The sequence below is a fragment of the Humulus lupulus genome, chromosome X (genome assembly GCF_963169125.1).
Source record: "Humulus lupulus chromosome X, drHumLupu1.1, whole genome shotgun sequence".
NCBI classification, from domain to species: domain Eukaryota; kingdom Viridiplantae; phylum Streptophyta; class Magnoliopsida; order Rosales; family Cannabaceae; genus Humulus; species Humulus lupulus.
Genome location: NC_084802.1, coordinates 55,908,352 through 55,930,841, shown reverse-complemented (window position 1 = coordinate 55,930,841; position 22,490 = coordinate 55,908,352). Strand labels below are relative to the sequence as shown.

The 22,490-nt window shown below is 39.8% G+C and overlaps 1 protein-coding gene across 2 annotated transcripts in view; it reads right to left on the bottom strand.

Annotated features, from left to right (window-relative positions):
* The window catches only part of LOC133805414 (DNA mismatch repair protein MLH1), a 67,607-nt gene that overhangs the window by 10,159 nt on the left and 34,958 nt on the right, over window positions 1–22,490 (bottom strand). For both annotated transcript variants that reach the window (XM_062243594.1, XM_062243593.1), the window contains exons 10-12: window positions 18,873–18,967; window positions 18,664–18,772; window positions 18,000–18,165 (exon numbers count right to left, since the gene is read on the bottom strand). In XM_062243594.1, the coding sequence (XP_062099578.1) occupies window positions 18,000–18,165; window positions 18,664–18,772; window positions 18,873–18,967 (370 nt within the window). The remainder of the gene's footprint in view (window positions 1–17,999; window positions 18,166–18,663; window positions 18,773–18,872; window positions 18,968–22,490) is intronic.

Genomic DNA, 22,490 nt, shown 5'->3' with positions numbered 1-22,490 from the left:
TATAGAGAAGGACGGGTTGGATGTGTTTTCTGGACTGATATCTGGTTGGATAGGAAAAGTGGGTAAGGAAGGACCAGTTGATTGATCTGGTTGGATAGGCAAAGAGGGCAAAGACTCTGTCACAACATTGGGTTGAGGAAATGCAGCTTGATGATCCTGAAGAGTTTCCCAAAGCTGATATTCCTGAGAATGCTCCCCCTGAATACCAGATTTGGGAAAGAAAGATTGATGTTCAAAAAAGGTGACATCCATAGTGTTATAGATCCTTTTTGTAATTAAGGAGTAACATTTATACCCTTTTTGAGTGTTAGAGTACCCGATAAAGAGACACTTGTGAGACTTTGGATCAAGTTTGGTTCGTTTGTGATCATAAATATGGACAAAAGCCGTACATCCAAAGACATTAAATGGAAGATCGGAGGAGAAAGCTGAGATATGAGGGAATGTGGCAAGTAACAGATTTCTGGGAGCTTTGAATTGTAGTACACGGCTAGGCATACGATTGATGAGATAGGTGGCTGAGTAAGGCTTCCCCCCAAAACTGTTTAGGAACATGATTTGAAAACATGATGGATCTAGAAACTTCAAGAAGATGTCTGTTTTTTCGCTTAGCCACTCCATTTTGTTGCGGAGTATCAACACATGAACTAATGTGAACAATACCTTGATCTAACAAGTATGGACCAAGAATGGAGTTAAAATATTCCTTTCCATTATCAGTTTTCAGGATTTGGATTTTTCGGCAAAATTGATTTTGAATCATGGAATGAAAATTTTTAAAAATAGAAGCAGTATCAGATTTTTCTTTCATAAGGAATGTCCATGTTGTCCTAGTATGATCATCAATAAAGGATACAAACCATCTAGATATATTAATATTAGTTACTCGTGAAGGTCCCCAAATATCACTATGTATCATCGAAAAAGGTTGTGAAGGTTTGTAAGGAAGACTGGGATAAGAGTTTCGAGTATGCTTAGCAAGTTGACATACTTCACAATGAAAGAATTTTGGTCTTTTGTGGACAAATAACTGAGGAAATAGTTTTTCAAGATAACTAAAATTTGGATGTCCTAGTCGAAAATGCCACAACATAACACGATTTTCATTCGAAACAGACACAGAATTGGAAACAGAATCTAAATTGGAATGATTACCACAACTAGATTTGTGAACTTGTTTACTTTTAGGAGAATCCTTGAGAATATAGAGACCATCATGCATTTCAGCACTGCCAATCACCTTCTCCGAGCCCTCAACCTAAAATTCACAAAGATTTGGATAGAATTTAGTTACACAATTCAAATCTCGAGTAAGTTTGCTTATTGAAAGAAGATTGCAATTTAGTTTAGGGACAAATAGAACAGATGAAAGGCGAAGTTCATCTGATAAAGTTACAGAGCCAGTCCCTATCACTTTTGAGAGAGAACCATCGGCAATTCTGACGGTGTGGGATTCAGCACATGGTTTGAAGGTGCTAAAGACTTGTAAATCACCCGTCATGTGGTCGGAAGCCCCTGAATCAACAATCCAAGTACCTTTGTTGGAGGTTGCAGTAAATGTGTGAGACGTAGAACCTTGATGACACATTATGCTGACATTTGCCTCAGTTGAAGATGGATTTGGCTGCTGCATACATTGCCCAAGAGGTGTTGGAGTTGCATTGATTTTGTCCTTTGAGAAGTGGCTAACTTCCAAGTCTTGAAAATAGAGGACTTTATGAGAGGAATTGGTGACAAGAGCAGCTGATTGAGGAGTGGGTTGAGGAGAAGCCATTGATTAGAGAAGGTGATATGTTTGAGATTGGCTTTCAGATGAGGAGTTGGCTGTAACAGCCATTGATAAGAACAGGGAAATGCAGCAAGGAGTGCCGAGGAAGACGTTGCCGGAAAAAGCTCGCCATCTGGGTGCTGCACGCGCCTACGCGCGCCAGACGAGTGGGAGATGGGGCCGGAGATGGAGGCGGCGCGTGACGCTCAGGCGCGGCTCTGCTGGGTGCCGAACTTCAGGGTTTGGCCGACCGGAGGTGCAGGAAGCTTCCTGTGAAGGAGGTGAGAGTAGAAGATTGCCCTAAAATAATTTTCTAAGGTTGAGCTAAAAAGTGCAAAACCCTAATTTTTTTTTTTCACTGAAAGAGGGCAGAAAAGATTGGGGGATGCCATAAATTACAACCTAAAATTAGCTGTACAAAATGTATTTACAAAGATATTTCTACAGTTCTATATGCATATTCCAAAATATTTATAGGGGGATGCCATTCTTACTGCGTCTTATTTGATTAATAAGATGCCTACTAAGGTTTTACACTATATTACTCCTTTGGAATATTTTAAAAAGTTTTTTCCAGAATCTATACCTAATGCTGATTTGCCTTTAAAAATATTTGGTTGTACTGCTTATGTTCACCTTCCAAAAAGATCTAGGTCCAAGTTAGATCCTAGAGCTAAGAAATGTGTTTTTTTAGGCTATCCTCCTAATAAAAAAGGCTATAAATATTTTAATCCCGTTACTAAACGTGTTTACACTATGGATGTTTCTTTCTAGGAAAATACCCCATATTTTTCCCAATATTTAATCCAGGGGGAGAATGTAGTGAAACCAAATTTTTGGGAAATTATTGAGCCTTTACCAAACACTATTCTTGATGTTTCAATAAGAAAAACTCAGCACCAGCTTGCTGATTCCGAATCTGACCTTGGTTTGTCAGAAAAAAATTGCTATGATTAATTAAAAATCGTAACAATCTTGAGCACGCAGTTTATTCCAGAAAAAATATCTCTGAAAGAAATAGAGATCCTCTAATCATCCCTGAACAAGGTCAAACAGAAGCCCTGAACGATGGTCCTTCAATTACTCCAGGTAATACTTCTATTTCTACTCCTAATTTATCTTCAAATATTACTCTGCCTACTTCACAATCAGATTTGAATCTGAATTCTGTTCAGCCTAAATCTACTACTGAAACCACTCTAAATTTAGCTCCAGGAATATCTAAACTAGATGATCTTCCCATTGCTCTTAGGAAAGGAACCCGTGCTTGTACTAGATATCCTATTGCCAAACACATCTCATACAACCATCTAGATTGATTTTAGGAATAATTCTTGTATGGCTGCCATATATCTATTTTAGGAATGAAGTAATTAGGATTGATTTTTCTATATTCATTCTTTGATTTATTTCCCTATATAGGGATCCCTGTAAAGCTTTATATACTGATAGAACAATCTTAGTATAGGATTTTTTCTATCAAACAGTAACACCAAGAATGAAATCCCTCAAAGAAAACCTCTGTATTATTGATGAAAAAGTAGTACAATCTAGCCTTCGAGATGCTAGTATCTCCTATTTACAGCCTTTCGAGAGGACTGCTCTCTCCTAAGTCTAATTCTCTCTATTTTTTCCAAGCTCCTTCTAAATGAAACCCCTGCCTTATTTATAAGCTTTGGTTTCCTTAACAACCTAATGCCAGCTAGGATAAAATAGATCAATTACAATTAATACAACTCAGCTTTAAATAGACAGCTAGACTAACTAATAAAAACAGAATAATACTAAATAAAACATAATAAACTGAATAAAACAAAATATAAATAGCACCAGAAAAACCTCAGTGTCTCGGGGTCTCCTAGTGTACACAGTCTGGATGGGAGGCTTATCAATACCCCCAAAAAAATTCACCTTGTCCTAGGAGACTGTTTGAGTCCATACAAAGACTTTTTCAATTTGCAAACATTCCCAAAACCAAAGTGTTTTTCAAAGCTCGATGGAGGACTCATATACACTTCCTCTTCTAGATCTCTATTGAGAAAAACATTTTCCACATTTAATTGGTGTAAAGGTCAATTAGAATTAACAGCTAGTGACAATTACACCCAAATAGAGTTGATTTTAGCAACTAGAGCAAATGCCTCTTGATAATCTATCCCATAGGTTTGAGTAAACCCTTTTGCCACGAGCCTAGCTTTGTATCGTTTCACACTTCCATCAGCTTTGCTTTTTATTGTGAATACCCAATTACAACCTACAATTTTTTTCTCCTTTGGTAAAGTGACAATCGCCCAAGTCCCATTCTTTTTTAAAGCACTCATTTCCTCAAACACTGCAGCTTTCTATCCCGGTTCACCCAATGCTTCCTGTATGTTTCAAGGCACAACAAGCTCAGAAATTTTAGTAGTAAATGCTCTATGGGTTTCAGATAGGCGGCTGTATGAGATGTATTTGGCGTTAGGATGTCTAGTGCATATACGGGTTCCTTTTCTAAGGGCAATGGGAAGATCATCCAGTTTAGAAGATGTTTTTGAGGCTGATTCTTGAGTAGGATCATCAGTAGGTATGTTCAAATAAGATTGAGGAGAAGGCGGAATATTATTTGGAGATAAATCAGAAATAGGAGTAGAAGAAGAATTACCTTTTGTATTAGAAGAACCATTATCCCGGGACTGATTTTGACCTTGTGCAGGGATGATTTGATGATCTTTACCTCTTTCAAAGACATTTTTTCTAGAATAAACCACAGACTCAAGGTTGTTACGATTTTTAATCAATCATAGCATTTCTTGTTCTGACAGACCAAGTTCAGATTTAGCATTAGTAGATTGAGACTGAATTTTTTCAGATTCAATAATTGTTTTTGGCAAAGGCTCAAGAATTTCCCAAAAATTTGGTTCACCTATATTCTCCCCCTGAATTAAATTTTTGGAAAAATATGGGGTATTTTCTAAGAAAAAAACATCCATAGTAGTGTAAACACATTTAGTAACAGGGTTAAAACATTTATAGCCCTTTTTATTAGGGGGATAGCCCAAAAAAAAAATACATTTTTTAGCTCTTGGATATAACTTAGACCTAGATCTCTTTGGAAGATGAACATAAGAAGCGCAACCAATTATTTTCAAAGGCATAACAGAATTAATTCGACATGTTGGATAACTTTTTTTCAAACTTTCTAATGGAGTAATATATTGTAAGACTTTAGTGGGCATACGATTAATTAAATAAGATGCAATAAGAATAGCATCTCCCCATAAATATTTAGGAATATGCATATAAAGCATCATAGCACAGAAATTTAAGATCTATTACCTCAGAAATTTTAACTAAACCTTTTCCTGCAATAAGTGAGAAATTACCATTAGCTATCCTAACCTTTTTATTACCTGAACAAGGTATATAGCAATTAAAACTTTTAGAGGAATTTGTCATATGATCAGAAGCTCCGGAATCTATTATCCACAGAGTGGAAGATTTTAAAAGGCAATTTAGAGCATTTATTTCATTACCTATGTGTGCAATAGAAACATTAGGAATACCAAATGAAGTCAGGGTGGATTTCAGCAATGCATGAAGATGTTCTAACAGCTCCTTGGTGAATGGTGAGTGGCTGGACTCGGCTTCATTAGCCATGGGACTGGACCTGCCCAATCTCTCAACTTTGCTCTTCCAATTAGCGGGTTTCCCATGAATCTTCCATAAGGTTTCACGGGTGTGTCGAGGTTTGTTACAGAAGTCACACCAAACCTGAGGTTTTTGATCAGTTTTTGGCAGGTTTGTAGCGTTTCTGCTATAGCCTCCTCCCATAATAGCCAAAGTTGAACCTTCAACAAAAGTTCCTAGGACCTTTTTTTCCCAACATGACACTTCTCCGGCTTTCCTCTCTTCTAACCTCCGAGAAAACCTTGCCAATTGGAGGCAAAGGTTGTCGTCCAATAATTCTCACCCTCACTTCATCAAACTCCACATTAAGGCCAGCCAAGAACTTGTAGATTTGAGTCTTCTCAACAGTCTTTTTGTGATGTCTTCCATCTCCCGCAGACTTCCATTCATATGTATCAAACAGGTCCAAATCTTGCCAGATCCTTTTCAAAGAATTGAAATATTTTGTGATCGTGTCCTCTCCTTGACATATCTCGCCGAGTTTGAGATTCAACTCAAATATCTGGGACTAGTTTTCCAAATCAGCGTACATCTGAATGACATTCTCCCAAAGTTCTTTTGCAGAAGGATAGCACATATAGTTGGAGCTGATCTCTTCCTCCATGGAATTCATGAGCCACGTCATAACCATGGAATTCTCAGCATCCCAGGTATCATAGGCTGGATCATCTTCTGCTGGCTTCTTTTTCTCATCGGTCAGGTACCCCATTTTGCCACGACCTCTCATATACATTTGGACAGAATGTGACCATCAGAGGAAATTATCACCATTCAAACGAATGGTGGTGAGTTGGACAGAGTGAGAATCAGAAGTGATGGATTTGGTTGGCTTGGCTTGCGGAATCGTGGTAGGATTGGCTCAAATGTTGTTGGATTCACTGGACTTGTCAGACATGATGAAAAGGAAGAGAACTAGGGTTAGGAAATTGTGAAAGGCAGAGAGCTGGGGTTAGGAATGCGGCTGCTGCTCTGATACCAAATTGATTAGAGAAAAGGTAATTTTCTGGTATATATTTCTCTATAATGAACATTGTATATATACACTTACAAGGGTCCCTATAAAGAGAAATAAATCAAAGAGTAAAGACAAAAAATCATGACTATTTCTACTTTCCTAATCTGTCAAAATAACATATTATACAATCATATCTCTATAGTAAATTTAGATTTTCCTACACTATCCACCACAACTAAGATAGTATCCCACCCTTCAAACTTTGGTAGTCCTTCAATAAAGTCCATGGTGACCTCATCCCAAACTTGTACTAGATGTGCTAAGGGTTGTAGCAGGCCCGCTAGACATGTGGTGAGCAACTTGTTTTGTTGACATGTGGTGCAACCATGGACAAATTTGAGTACAATGTCTCGGAGTCCCTCCCAAAAGAGTTCAGCAACCACTTTTTTACAAGTCTTTAGCTCTCCCGAATGTCCACTAAAAGGAGTACTGTGGAATTTAGCCAGTATCTTGGGTATTAGAGTGGATTTTTTTGGAATAACCAAGCGATTTTTGTAGTGAAGTAAGCCATGGTAAATGTAAAAGTCATGGTGAGTCTTGCTGCCTATTTTGATGTCCTCCAACAACTGTTTAAGTACTAATTCTGACCATAAATCTCATTCTGTCGTGACCACCGAGTCAAGAGAGGCCACATCTACTTGTCTTGACAAGGCGTCAGCCACCTTGTTGTGGGCTCCTGGTTTATACTCAATCTGAAAGTCCATTCCCATGAGCTTTGACACCCATTTTTGGTACTCTGAACCAATTACTTGCTGTTCCAGTAAAAACCTAAGACTTTGTTGGTGAGTTCTGACTATAAACCTTCTCCCTAGCAAATAGGATTGCCACTTAGTTACAGCATAGACAATAGCCATTAATTCCTTTTCATAAATGGATTTTCTTCGAGCTTGGACCCCTAAAACCTGGCTGTAATAAGCAATTGGTTTCTGATTTTGTAGCAAAACAACCCCCAATTCATGTCCCGATGCATCTGTTTCAATGACAAATGGCTGGGAAAAATCCGGTAGAGCTAGAGCTGGAACTTTAGTCATCGCCTCCTTGAGTTGTTGAAAAGCATAATCCGCGGCTGTCCCCCATAAGAACTGGTCTTTCTTCAGCTAATCTGTTAGTGGCTGTGCGATGCGAGCATAATTAGCTACAAATTTTCTGTAGTAGACAGTAAGGCCTAAGAAACCCCGAAGAGCCTTAATAGTCTTGGGCAGCGGCCATTCCATCATGGCTTTAATTTTTTTCGAGTCAGCTGCTGCTCCTTGTTGAGAAATAATATGGCCGAGATACTCCACTTGTGGCCGTCCAAAAGTGCACTTTTTCTGTTGGCATAGAGCTAGTGGTTTTGTAGGAGGTCAAGGACTTGAGATAAGTGTTGCTGATGGAGTTCTTTGGTCTTGCTGTACACGAGAATATCATCAAAAAATACCAGCATGAATTGGCGCAAATAAAGTTTGAAGACGTCATTCATTAGTGACTGGAAAGTGGCAAGAGCAAGTCAATCCGAATGGCATGACTAAAAATTCGTAGTGGCCATCATGTGTTCGAGACACCGTTTTGTGTACATCTTCATGCCTTACTCGGATTTGATGATAACCTGGTTTTAAATCCAATTTTGAAAATATTACTGCACCATTTAGTTCATTAAGTAACTCATCAATCACAGGGATTGGATACTTATCTGGTATTGTGGCTCTATTTAGGGCGCGATAATCAGCACAAAATCTCCATGAGCCATCTTTCTCTTTAACCAAGAGGACTGGACTTGAGAAGGGGTCGGTACTTGGCTGTATTATTCCAGCTATCAGCATTTCTGAGATTAATTTCTCTATCTTAGCTTTTTGTGCATGGGCGTATCTGTAGGGCTGCACACTAATGGGGCAGAACCTGATTGGAGGTTGATGGCATGCTTGTATCCTTGATGGGGGTAGGCCTGTAGGCATATCAACTATAGCAACATATTTGTTAATAATAGGTGCTAGGAAATCAGGTACCTCTACGGCTAAAAGGCCTTCATCCTTGCCAACAAAATTCAGTTCCAGTATGACTCCTTGTTTTTCGGCTTGTAGAGCCTTCACCACACTCTTTAGGGACACCATGGAACGGTCTAGAAATGGGTCTCCTTTGATTGTGACAATCCTTTTGCCTAGCTGAAATTCCGTACTTCGTAATTTCCAATTGGTTTTAGTCAGCCCAAGTGTGGCCATCCACTGTAACCCAAGGATTATGTTTGCACTTCCTAGTTGTATGGGTAAGAAGTCATCCCAAATGTCCACTCCTTGGAAATGTATGTTCAGATTTTTACAAACTCCGCCACATTTCATTGAGTCTCCATTTCCCATTGTGACCCCGTACTCCTTAGTCTTGGTAACTGGTATATTCCTTTTAGCTACCAATACCTTGGAAATAAAATTGTGAGTAGCCCTTGAGTCAATGAGGATTACCACTGCTATAGAGCCTAATTCTCCTTTGAGTTTCATGGTGGAATTATTAGTCAATCCAACCACAAGTTGGAAGGATACTTCCACATTGTCTTGTACTTCAGTGGACTCCAATTCTGCCTTGTTCTCACAGTCGTCATCAGTCTTGGTCTGAAATGGTGTCATCAATCACCTCGGGCACAATAATAACCTGCAACTCTTTCTTTTTGCAATGATGGCCTGGTGACCATTTTTCATCACAGCAGAAATACAGCCCCTTTTGACATTTATACTGAATTTCAAATTCAGTAAGTCGTCTAACTTTAGCGGTGGAAGCGCCAAATGAGGGCGTGTTGTCGTTCTTTCTGCCTTGGAAGATGACTCTGAAGTTGATGCCCTGTTTGTTGCTGAATAACGCTACCTTCAAGCCCTGTTCTTGTCTTCTATATCCTGAACTATGTCCATGGCTTCGTCCACATTTCTTGGCCTCAAAATTCGCAATTTTGCCCGTAAAGAAGGGAGTAACCCATTCAAGAAAGTGCTTAGTTGTACAGCTGGATCAACCTTCTTTAATGGTGCCAACAACGTGATGAATTCTTTCTTGTAATCTAAAACAGAACCCTCTTGTTTCACTTTCAAAAACTGATCATACAAAGAACCTTCTTGGGTATCTCTGAAATGTCGAAGTAGTAGCCTTTTTAGTTCTTCCCAACTGTGTATATCTCGCTTGTTGCTCTCATATTGGTACCACAGGAGTGCATCTCTTGAGAATGAGATGAAAGTCGCCTCAATCCTCTCATCTTCTCGTAATCATAGCAAGTATAGAACCTTTCTGCTTGCATGATCCTGCCATCTGGGTTTTCTCCATCAAAAGTTGGCATCTTCAATTTTTTGAGTCGATTTTCTTGGCGAAATCGAGCTTCTTGTTGTCTGCGACCCATGGATCCTCCATCTGAGTGTCGCGTGCCTCTAAAACCTGCCGTGGGGGATGTTCCAGTTGACCAACGCCTGAATCCATTATGAAATTCACTCTTTTGGGGTGCGCTTTGTATCACGATGTCCTTGTTCTTCCCCTTTTTCTGGCTGGTCGTAGCTCCATCGTCCTCCTTGGGATCTTGATGGTTTCTTGATTGTTCTTGGTTGTCCATGAGAGCTCTAAATTGTTGTTGCAATTGTTCTTGGAACTCCCTCTATGATTGTTGCAATGCGTGCGCCATTTCCCCCATTGAACGCTTGAATTCTGAGAACTCAAGTCTTCATTTCTTCCTCGAACCCAGCAGCACTGGAATCACCCTTCTCTGTAGTCTTCTTTGGTCCCATGTCCGCAGCTCACCGCACCAAATTGATAGAACAATCTTAGAGTATAAGATTTTTTCTATCAAACAGTAACACCAAGAATGAAATCCCTCAAAGAAAACCTCTGTATTATTGATGAAAAAGTAGTACAATCTAGCCTTCGAGATGCTAGTATCTCCTATTTACAGCCTTTCGAGAGGACTGCTCTCTCCTAAGTCTAATTCTCTCTATTTTTCCAAGCTCCTTCTAAATGAAACCCCTGCCTTATTTATAAGCTTTGGTTCCCTTTACAACCTAATGCCAGCTAGGATAAAATAGATCAATTACTATTAATACAACTCAGCTTTAAATAGACAGCTAGACTAACTAATAAAAACAGAATAATACTAAATAAAACATAATAAACTGAATAAAACAAAATATAAATAGCACCAGAAAAGCCTAAGTGTTTCGAGGTCTCCTAGTGTACACAACCTAGATGGGAGGCTTATCATATACACATTTTGTGTACAGAATAAAATCATCAGAAAATATTTTACCCTATTTCTCTTAAATGGGGCCATGAGCCTTGTATTTATAGGCTCATGGAATGTACAAGAGATGGATCGTGGGCTTTGATCAAGTCACCACACGTTTTAACCACGATTTATTAATAAAATAATACAAAATATTAACCAAATTCGAAATACAATAGAATAGGCTATTTTTTCAGGATATTTGGGAAGTCTTCCTCTGGTAGTTACGGAGCTTAGTGGTCGAGGATGTATCTGATCGGCATATCCTTCTAAAACTCTTGAAACGCTGCTAGGAAACCTCCTGGTCGACACGTTTTCGACCAGAGTTAACCAATCCAACATCTGGCCAATAACTTGCTTTCTGACTCCTCACATTTTCTCTGGTCGGCACATATTCAACCATCAAGACGCCATCTGGCATAAATATCTTGCCACACGTCGCTTCAAAATGCCACGTCATCATGTTGATTTTTTAGGGATAACACCTACGATTTTGTGGAGTGGGATTTTCTGGATTCTATGATGGAAAAAAGGAGGTTTGGGCCTGTAGAAAATATTTTATATTGAGCATTTACTTGGGATCTAGTATAATTGGAGAGTTATTATAATTAGATTATTTAGTTTTAGACTAATTGATTTATCCTAGAATACCTATAATTACTCTAGAATATTTGGTATTCAATAACAGATTTGTTTATACCTGTACAGTGCCTATTTAAAGGCATTATTCTCTATCAATAAAATTATAAGAGGCTAATTTTCCACAGGGCCAATATGGAGGAAGTGGATAAAAGATCTCTCTCTACAGTATCATAATCCATATTTGTCAATGGAAGGCCTGGAGGAAAATTTTATGGCACTAGATGACTATGACAAAGAGGCTCATCTCTTTTTTTGTTACTGCTGTGGTGGATGTTCTTGGAAAAATGGTGGATAAAGCCAGAAACTCTTCGCTCTTGAAAGATTTTTCAGTGGAAAAAGACAAGGTTCCAGTGAGTCATCTTCAATTTGCAGATGGCACAATGTTCTTTGTGGAAAATGATAATTCTGTTAGAATTTTGATTGAGATTTTACAGATCTTCTGTGCTATCTCTGGGTTGAAAATTAATCTGCATAAATGCCAGATTAATAGGACCTATCTACAATCTCTGTAGAACCCAGAAAACAGAATAGTAGAAACCAGAAAATAGAATAGCAAGCAATAAAACAGTAAACCAATAATGAATAATCTGAAGCTTTGTTGAATGAAAAATATGCTATGAGTCTCATACAAACAGAGAGGAAAATATCCCCATGATGCCTAGAATCATCTCAATTCTTGCATAACTAATTACTAGCTTCCTTTTCCCACTAATAGGCTACTCAGTACCCAATTTGCCCTTCTAACCAACTAACACAAAATGACCCAGTTACCCTTGACCCTTCTGACCCGACCCCCTCCTAGTATAGGTGAACCGGATACTAGGCTTATCAAGCCTAACATTACTCCCGCCCAAGTTGTGAACCTTGTCCTCAAGGTTGAATGCCGGAAACTGACGTCGTATAGCTTCAAATTTCTCCCACGTAGCTTCGAAATCTAGCAGATCCTTCCAGCGGATAAGCACTTCAACACATTGGTCTGGAGAGGCTGGGTTCTGTCGGATATTCAGCACTTCAGCAGGTTCTACAATAAGTTCCAGGTCTGAAGTTAAAGTGGATGGGAGCGTGGTGGAAGAATGAGCAGTCCCGACAGCAGCGCGGAGTTGCGAAACATGAAAAACCGGATGGATGGCTGACGAAGGAGGCAAGTCGAGGCGGTAAGCGACTTTTCCAATGCGTTTCAGAACTGCGAACGGGCCGTAATATCTTGCTGCCAGCTTCTCATTCTTTCTGGTAGCCAATGATTTCTGTCGGTAGGGCCGCAATTTCACAAATACCTTGTCTCCCACAGCGAACTCCACCAGTCGCCGCGACCCGTCCGCTCTTTCTTTCATTTTCTGTTGTGCTCGCAGCAGGTGCATTTTCAAGTCATCCAAGAATGCATCGCGCTCTTCAAGTAACTGGTCAACAGCCATCACATGAGTGGTACCTGCTGCGTACCGAATCAACGGTGGGGGGTCACGCCCGTATAAGACCTTGAATGGAGTGCAACCCAAGGAGGAGTGAAAAGTGGTGTTGTACCAATACTCAGCCCACGCTAACCATTTAGCCCAAGCTTTTGGACGGTTCGAAGCGAAACAACGAAGATAGGTCTCTAGGCACCTATTCACAACCTCGGATTGGCCATCCGTTTGGGGGTGATAAGAAGTACTATGGCGAAGTTCCGTCCCTTGTAGGTTAAACAATTCTGACCAAAAATGGCTGAGAAAAATTCTGTCACGATCAGACACAATAGACAGCGGGATTCCATGCAACTTGACTACATGTGTAACAAACGCTTCAGCCACCATTTTAGCATTAAAGGGGTGCCGAAGGCCTATAAAGTGGCTGTATTTACTCAGCCTGTCCACCACCACGAATATAGTGTCTACACCTTCCGACTTAGGCAGCCCTTCTATAAAATCCATAGTCAACTCCTCCCAAACTTGTGCTGGCAGCGATAAAGGCTGCAATAAACCCCCTGGTGACATGGCTAAATATTTGTTTCGCTGGCAAATCTCACAAGAACACACAAACTCCAAGATCCTAGCCTTCATTCCTACCCAATAAACATCTCCTTTTAGTCGTTGGTAAGTTCGCAGCTCCCCCGAATGGCCCCCTATGGGCGACCTGTGATACTCACGCAAAAAATGGGGTAACAAAGCTGAAGTGCTGGACAAAACTAAGCGGCCCTTGTACAGTATCCGTTGCTGGGATATTGAAAACCCAGCAATGACTTTTCCTTGCTCCAAATCTGCCTTAACCCGAGACAAAAAAGGGTCCGCTGCCACCTCACGATCAACTAGCTCCCAATCCATCCATGTAGTAGATGTCAGTAAAGAACATTCCACATGACCGACCCGAGACAAAGCATCAGCCGCCCTATTTGTTTCCCCTGAGCGATATTGAATATCAAAATCAAATCCCAACAATTTGACTAACCACTTCTGATGTTCCGGAGTAACCAGCCGCTGTTCTAACAGAAATTTGAGACTTTTCTGGTCTGTTCGCACAATAAATCGTCGTCCTAGGAGGTAAGGTCGCCATTTGAGTACCGCTAGAACAATAGCCATGAGTTCTTTTTCATATATGGATTTCAGCCTCGCTTTGGGCTTCAATACCTGACTGAAATACGCTAGTGGCCGTCCCTCCTGCATCAAAACAGCTCCTACGCCAAACCCCGAAGCATCAGTTTCAACCACAAACGGCTTGGTAAAATCTGGAAGTGCTAAGACAGGTATTGTGGTCAGCGCTTTCTTCAGTTCTTCAAATGCAGCAGAAGCTTCTTCGGTCCAGCCATATTGGTCTTTTTTGAGTTGGTCAGTAAGAGGTCTAGCAATGGCCGCATAGTTCTTGACAAACTTCCTATAGTACCCTGTGAGCCCAAGGAATCCCCGCAGCTCTTTAATTGTTTTGGGCAGCGGCCAATCCAGCATAGATTGGATCTTAGAAGGGTCCACCGCCACCCCCTTGCCGGAAATAATGTGACCCAAATACTCAACTTGCCGCTGTCCAAAACAGCACTTCTTGAAATTAGCAAAAAACTGGTGATGAGACAATGTTTGCAACACGATTTCAAGATCTTTGACATGAGTTTCCTCATCCGGGCTATAGACGAGGATGTCGTCGAAAAAGACCAATACTCTTTTTCGAAGATGGGGCTGGAAAATGTCGTTCATCTGAGATTGAAAGGAGGCGGGGCGTTGGTCAGTCCAAATGGCATCACTACAAACTCATAGTGGCCTTCATGAGTCCTAAAGGCCGTTTTATGGATATCTTCCGGCCGCACCCGAATTTGATGGTACCCCGAGCGCAAGTCAAGCTTCGAAAATACATGAGCCCCATGCAACTCGTCTATCAACTCATCAATAACTGGAATGGGGAATTTATCGGGTACCGTGGCTCTATTAAGGGCCCTATAATCCACACAAAACCTCCATCCGCCATCCTTTTTTCTAACCAAAAGAATAGGGCTCGAGTAGGGACTGTTACTTGGTTGGATCACCCCTGATTTCAGCATCTCTTGAACAATTTTCTCGACTTCATCCTTGATGCAATGTGGGTACCGATAGGGGCGAATACTCACTGGAGTGGTGCCGAGCTGAAGGACAATGGCGTGATCATGTCGTCTCGGCGGCGGTAGCGAAGTTGGTGTGTCAAAAACATGTTTGTACCGCTGTAAAAGTTGTTGTATCTCATCCGAATATGCTGCCAAGCCCGGAATAACCGAAGCGCAACCCAACTCGACCCAAACGCCTTGCCGCTCATGTTGGAGCAGCCGTACCATTTGTTTCAACGAAATGCAAGTCTTGTGAAGCAGAGGGTCTCCATGTAAAACCACGGGCTGATCCTGGATTCGAAGTTTCATCGTATGGTTCCTCCAATGGTGAGTGGTTTCCCCTAAAGTTTGCAGCCATTGGACGCCCAAGATAACATCAGTACTGCCTAGTTGCAACGGTAGGAAATCTTCGATTATTTCCAGTCCTTGCAAATGTAACGGCACCGAGCGACATATGCCTTCCCCCTTCACTGCTTGACCACTGCCCAGTTGCACTCCATAAGCATCAGTCGTGGATAATGGCAATGCCAATTTCTGGGCTAATTCCGTGGTGATGAAATTGTGTGTCGCCCCGCTATCCACCAAAACCACCACTTCGTGGCCCAAGATAGAACCCAAAATCTTCATAGTTTTGGGGGACGTCAACCCGACCACTGCATTGAGAGAAACTTCCACCATGTGCGCCTCAGCCGCCTCCGTAGCTGCTGCAATGCCCAGAACCTCCCCAATCGGATCAGTGGCCGGTGCATCCACGGCCTCATCTTGAATAATCACCACCTGAACCTCCGCCTGCGAGCATTCGTGCCCTCGAGTCCAACGCCCGTCACATTTAAAGCAAACTCCCCTGCGTTTCTTCTCCTGGAGTTCGGTTTCAGACAGGCGGCGATACGCCGTGGACGTCGCCGGAGCCGCCGCTGGTTTAGGGCTAGTAAGAGTCGGGCTAGAAGAGGAGGAAGATGATGGAGAGATGACAAAAGTGCCCTTACTGTGTTCAGGTAGGGAGAGGCTGGTCAAAGGTGGTCGTGGATGTGCCCTAATGGGCCCACTAGGCCCAGTCCGAAAGCTTTTAGTGAAAGCTTGATTGGCTTCAATTTGCTCAGCCAATTCCATCATGTGTAACAGCCCATTGGGCTCCAAAATTCTCAAAGGGGCCTGGATCTCTACTTTAAGGCCCTTCAAAAAAGCAGCCTGCAATGCAGCCTCCCCCATTGTCTCTACCGAAGCAGCAAGAGCTTCAAATCGTCGACGATATTCTTGAACCGAAGTGACCTGTTGGAGGACAAAGAACCGATCATAAACGGACCCCTCATGGGTGGGACGAAATCGCCGGAGGAGTAGAAGTTTCAACTCCTCCCACGTAGGAATGGGTCGCCGCTGATTTTCCCAGCGAAACCAAGACAGAGCCGCTCCTTCAAGGCACAAGACCGCCGCTTCCAGTTGCTCGGCCGGGGACAATCGCTGTAAATTAAAGTAGCGCTCCGCACGATAAGTCCAATCATCTGGGTCATCTCCCGTATAAACTGGCAATTCGATCTTCTGAGCCCGAAATTCAGATCGTCTATCCCCACCATCCACCACACGGCCGGAGGAAGCGCCCCCGCCAGTCGCCACAGACCCCTCGCCGGAAAGACGACGCCCCGAACCAGGAATACCGTGAGACCCTTCGCGAAGAGAAGCAAGCTCATCTGCCACCCTGCCTTGGGCAGTAACCAAACGATCCAACACGTCCTTCAGAGAGCCCAGCTCCAACGCATGATCCTTAAGCAACAATCCATGATCGTTGAGCTGGTTTTGGACATTGGATAAGGCCGATTCAACACCCACAACACGAGTCTCCATTCTCGTCGATACCGGCATACACCGAACGCCGGTCCTGGCTGCTGATACCAATTAATAGGACCTATCTACAATCTCTGTAGAACCCAGAAAACAGAATAGTAGAAACCAGAAAATAGAATAGCAAGCAATAAAACAGTAAACCAATAATGAATAATCTGAAGCTTTGTTGAATGAAAAATATGCTATGAGTCTCATACAAACAGAGAGGAAAATATCCCCATGATGCCTAGAATCATCTCAATTCTTGCATAACTAATTACTAGCTTCCTTTTCCCACTAATAGGCTACTCAGTACCCAATTTGCCCTTCTAACCAACTAACACAAAATGACCCAGTTACCCTTGACCCTTCTGACCCGACCCCCTCCTAGTATAGGTGAACCGGATACTAGGCTTATCAAGCCTAACACAGATCTTGACTGTATTTAGATGAGATTAAAGTGGAATCAAATGTCTTGAACATTGGGTGTTAAGCTGGGCAATGACCTAATAAGTACTTGGGTCTGCCCTTAAGTGGAAACCCTAGGAAGTTGCTGTTTTGGGAATTAGTTTTTGCCAAATTTGCCATGCACTTGTCTGAAGGTGGGAGGTTGACATTTATTCAATTTGTTCTTTCCTCATTACTCATATATTATATCACTTGTTAGAGCTCCTAAAGTTGTCATTAATTTTTTAGAAAAATTGATGTAGGGTTTCCTTTGGGATGGAGGTGATCTGTCACAATCTGAACATTTGGTTGCTTGGGACTTAGTTTGCAAACTAAGATTCCAATGAGGATTTGGGAATCGCAAATTGGAGATGAAAAATAAACAACGCTTCTCATGAAATGGTTGTAGAGGTTCCCTTTGGAAAACAATTCCCATTGGCATATTGGATGACAAGAGAATTCTTTCTCGTAATTTTATTGAAAAATGAGGCATATTTATATACAAACCTAGGAAACTATACACAATTAGGCAACTAGAATTAAGCTAATTGACAACTATACATATTAATATACAACTAACAATTCTAAACTTTGAATCTTCTTACTGGTTGATTTCTTCATTGTTCTTGGCAACATTTTGCATCCCTAATAGTGTGAAATGAAAGCCCAGCTCCAAGTTGTTCAAAAAGAGTTGTGTATTTTCCAGCTTTTGGCTTCATTAAATGTCATAATTCTAATACCTATTTTGCTAGTTTAGATAATATTACTGAAATAAATATGGTAAATAAATGAAATAGAGAGGAATAGATTTAAAAGCGGAGCTGTAGCAGGAAACATACAAGAATGATTTTCTACAAACACTAACAAACTAGATGAAGAGAACACATACATCGGCAATCTTCTCTTTCAAGTCATCATTACCCTCGCATTCTGGATTTAAATCCTCCTCTTTCAGTGCCAGCATAATTAACTCCTTCAATGATGCTGGATTACTTAGTTCTATAGCATTGAAATGAGCAAAACGACGCAATACTTGCTGGTACATTAGCTCTTTGCTGTAGACATTAGAAAGAAATTATACAAATAACAAAGCTAAGAACAAAAAAACATGAGAATAGTGTCAAGAATCTACTGTTTAGGTATCAATTTTGGAAAATAAGGCATAGCACATGTAGGCCCCGTGCAGAAACAACAACAACAATAATAATAATAATAATAATAATAATAGCAATCCCACACATATGACAACGCAAATACAATATATTTCTGGAACTCACACTCATGCAAATACATACACACGCAAGGCAATAATGAAGGGTTATTTTCAGTTGTGATCACTATACTTTACTACTTATTACACTAGTCCTAAAACCGTTTTTTAATGTTTAAGTCACCAACCTAATAAAATTTGGAAGTGTCAAATAAACCTAATTTCTAAACTAATTAATTTTGAAATTTCCACATAATTCACTATTGAATATCTAGGCACACCAAAATCCCACTGTAAATGGAATACTTGAAACCCAACCAGATAAGTTTGAGCAGATAAATACCTCAAGTTCACTACATTTGCAAGATAGAGATGAGTGTCATGCTGAAGCAATGCAAAGACATCATCTGCCATTCCAACATATGTACAATGTCTTACAATGTCCAGCAGACCTAAAAAGAATTTTTGACAAAAATATGTCAATAAGAAGCATCTGGTAGATCAACATGACAAAGAAACAATAGACATGAAATAATTTAATCAGAAACTTACCAGAATGAGAATTGCCATCAATATCATCAATGAGCTCCTGAATGCTAGTGAGATCTGCAGTTTCCTTTGGGTTCCTTCTTTGCCTTATAGATGACCTATAATTGGTTGGGAGTGTTTATAACAGATTACTTACTATATTTAGGGAGGAAAAAAAGGAAATAAAATCTCCCAAATCAACCACTAAAATAGGAACTAAATCAAGAGCAAAATCAGTAATAAAACATTAACCACTTAATCCCTAACATGAAAGTTGTTCTCTTGGCATTAAAAAAAAAGAAAAAAAAAAGTTCAATCCAAGTTTTGTAATCTTTATTTATCTATTTAAGAAATAACTTGTATTAATGAGAATGATAATACAAGAGTAGAGTGAGTGAAAAACACCCACAAACAAGTTTTGTAATCTTTATGAATTTCATAAAATTTGTAGAATCTGATTCAATTCAAGCTTTGTCACTTTGGATTGGTTTAACGAACTTTAAGTCCTCTTTCCAGATGTTAAGTTTATCCTTCTTTTGTAATCTAAAAAATTGTTATTCCTACCAAAAAAAAATATATATCTGAAAGTATATTCAGCAAGAAAAAATATTTAAAAGAAAAAGAATTAAAAATGAGATCAATTGTATCTCTTTTATCATATATTAATTAGGGCTCATAATACACATATTTGTACAGAAAAAATCTGATGACAATATTCCTAAAACTAAGGAATAAAACTCTAACAACACTTGACCACGCCAACACTCCCCCTCAAGCTGGATAGTACACATTGAACAATCCAAGCTTGTCAATCATATTTTCAAACATAGGCTTGAACAAGGCTTTTGTAAGAATATCAGCTGTTTGATGAGAAGATGGTACATAAGATATATTAATTGTACCCTCATCAATTTTCTCTTTAATAAAATGCCGATCCACTTCAACATGTTTAGTACGATCATGATTAACAGGAATGTGAGCTATGGAAATGGCAGTAAACCACAGTAAACCTGAAGAGGAATCCTAACTTCAGTTTTTAACCCTTGTAAAAGCAATTTCAACCGCAGTGCTTCACAAATACCAAGAGATGTAGCTCTAAGCTCACCTTACGCACTACTTCGAGCTACCACTGTTTGCTTCTTACTCCTCCAAGTCACAAGATTACCAAAATCATAAGAACAATACCCTAAAGTTGAGTGTCTATCAATAGGAGAGCCTGCCCAATCGGCATCGACATACACTTCTACTCCTCTGTTTTCCCTCTTTTTAAACAATAAACCTCTTCCAAGTGTACCTTTCAAATACTTCAGGATTCGGTACACAGCATCAAGATGACTTTTAGATGGTGCATGCATAAATTGGCTCACACAACTCACTGCAAAAGCTATATTTGGTCTTGTATGAGATAAGTAGATAAGTTTACCTACCAATCTCTGATATTTCCCTTTATCAATTGGTTGATCATCCACATTGTCATTACTAAGCTTTACATTAGCATCCATAGGTGTCTCTACAAGTTTACATCCCAACATTCCTGTAGCATTTAACAGATCCAGAACATATTTCCATTGAGATCAGAGATTCCATCCTTATTTCGAGCAATTTCCATTTTTAGAAAATACCGAAGATTCCCTAAATCTTTAGCAAGCTTTCCCTTTATTCTACTAATGTTAGAACCATCATCACCAGTAACAATTATATCATCAACATACACTATTAATATTGTTATTTTTCCATCACTCAATCTATTGTATGATCTGCTTGAGTCTGTCTATAACCATTTTTCTAAACAGCCTTGGAAAATCTTTCAAACCAAGCATGAGGAGAATGCTTTAACCCATATAATGATCTCTTCAGTCGACATACCTTCCCATTCCTTTTTTCTGAGTGAAATCCAAGTGGCAATTCCATGTACACTTCTTCTAGATCACCATTTAAGAAGGCATTTTTTACATCTAATTGCTGAAGAGGCCAATCCAAATTAGGGATAATAACACACGAATTGTATTAACTTTTGCAACAAGTGCAAAAGTTTCTTGATAATCTATCCCGTAGGTTTGTATATAACCCTTAGCCACTAACCTGGCTTTGTATCGTTCAATCAAACCATCTTCTATATACTTAACAGTCAAAACCCATCTGCACCCAACTGGAACCACTCCACGTGGCTGATCAACAACCTCCCAAGTATTGTTCTTGTCTAGAGCTCTCATTTTTTCAAGAACAGCATGTTTCCAATTGTTATCTTTGCATGCTTCTTCAAAATTGGTAGGAATTTCTGTGGCTGATAAATTAGTATCCAGCGCCTGCATCTGTTTAGAAAGATGAGAATAGCCAACAAATTTAGAAATAGAATGCTGAGTACAGCTACGAGATCCTTTTTTTAGAGCAATGGGAAGATCAATTCCTTTTTCAATTTCATTTACATGTAAATCATTACCTCTACCCAGATCAGACTCTTGAGGTGTAGGTTGCTCGATAGTGCTATCTTTGTGCATAACCGGTCTTCGCCTAGAGTAAGTAATAATAGGAGGTTTTTCTAGCAAGATATTAGGAAGTGGGTGCAAATTTTGGGGCACAGGAGTTGGAGATAATTGAGAAACTGGAGATGGCATTTGAGATGTTGAATCTGAATTGAAATGAGGCGTTGGAAAAGAACTAGGAGCTAAATTTTGCGCTTGTGCTGGAGAACTTTGAGGCGGATTTTGCCAAATATATTCCCAATTTTAATTTAACAAGGAGTTGGTAGAATGATTAGGAAGATTCAGATCACCTAAATTCTCCCCTTGCGACTGAATTTTCATGAAAAAATATTGATTCTCTAAAAACGTGACATCTTTAGAAATGAAATATTTATTTTTTTCAACAAAAAAACAACGATATCCCTTTTGAAGAGAAGAATAGTCGAGAAAAACACATTTATGAGAACATGGTTCAAGTTTTCCACGATTTTGAGTATGAATATGAACAAAAACTGAGCAGCCAAAAACTCTAAGATCAATCTCCGAAAAAAATCTGTTATTAGGAAAGTGTTTTTGTAAATTTTGTAAAAGAACCTGAAACTTAAGAACTTTGGAAGGCATGCGATTAATTAAGAAACAAGCTGTCAAAAGAGCATCACAGCAAAAACGTTTTGGGACATTACCTCCAAATAAAAGAGCTCTAGTGACTTCCAAAAGATGACGATTTTTTCGTCCAGCCACCCCTCATTTTGTTGAGGGGTGTTAATACATGAACTCTGATGAAGGATTCTTCTTTTTTACGGAGAAGTGGCCCAAGGACAGAATGAAAATATTTTGTACCATTATCAGTCCGTAGAACTTGAATTTTTGTTTCATATTGTGTTTCAATCATGGCATAGAAGTTATCAAAAATATTTGAAACTTCATTTTTTTCACGAAGCAAATATACCCAAAACACACGAGTATGATCATCAATAAATGAAACAAACAATTTTTTATTAGAAACAGATGAGATCCAAGGACCCCATAAATCACTATGAATAAGTGAAAAAGGTTTAGAGGGTTTATAAGATTGCATAGGAAAAGAAACCCAAGTATGTTTAGCAAGCAAACATGTTTCACAAACAAAAGTCTTTAATGGAAAACAAACTAGGAAATAAACGACGTAGATAAGAAAAAC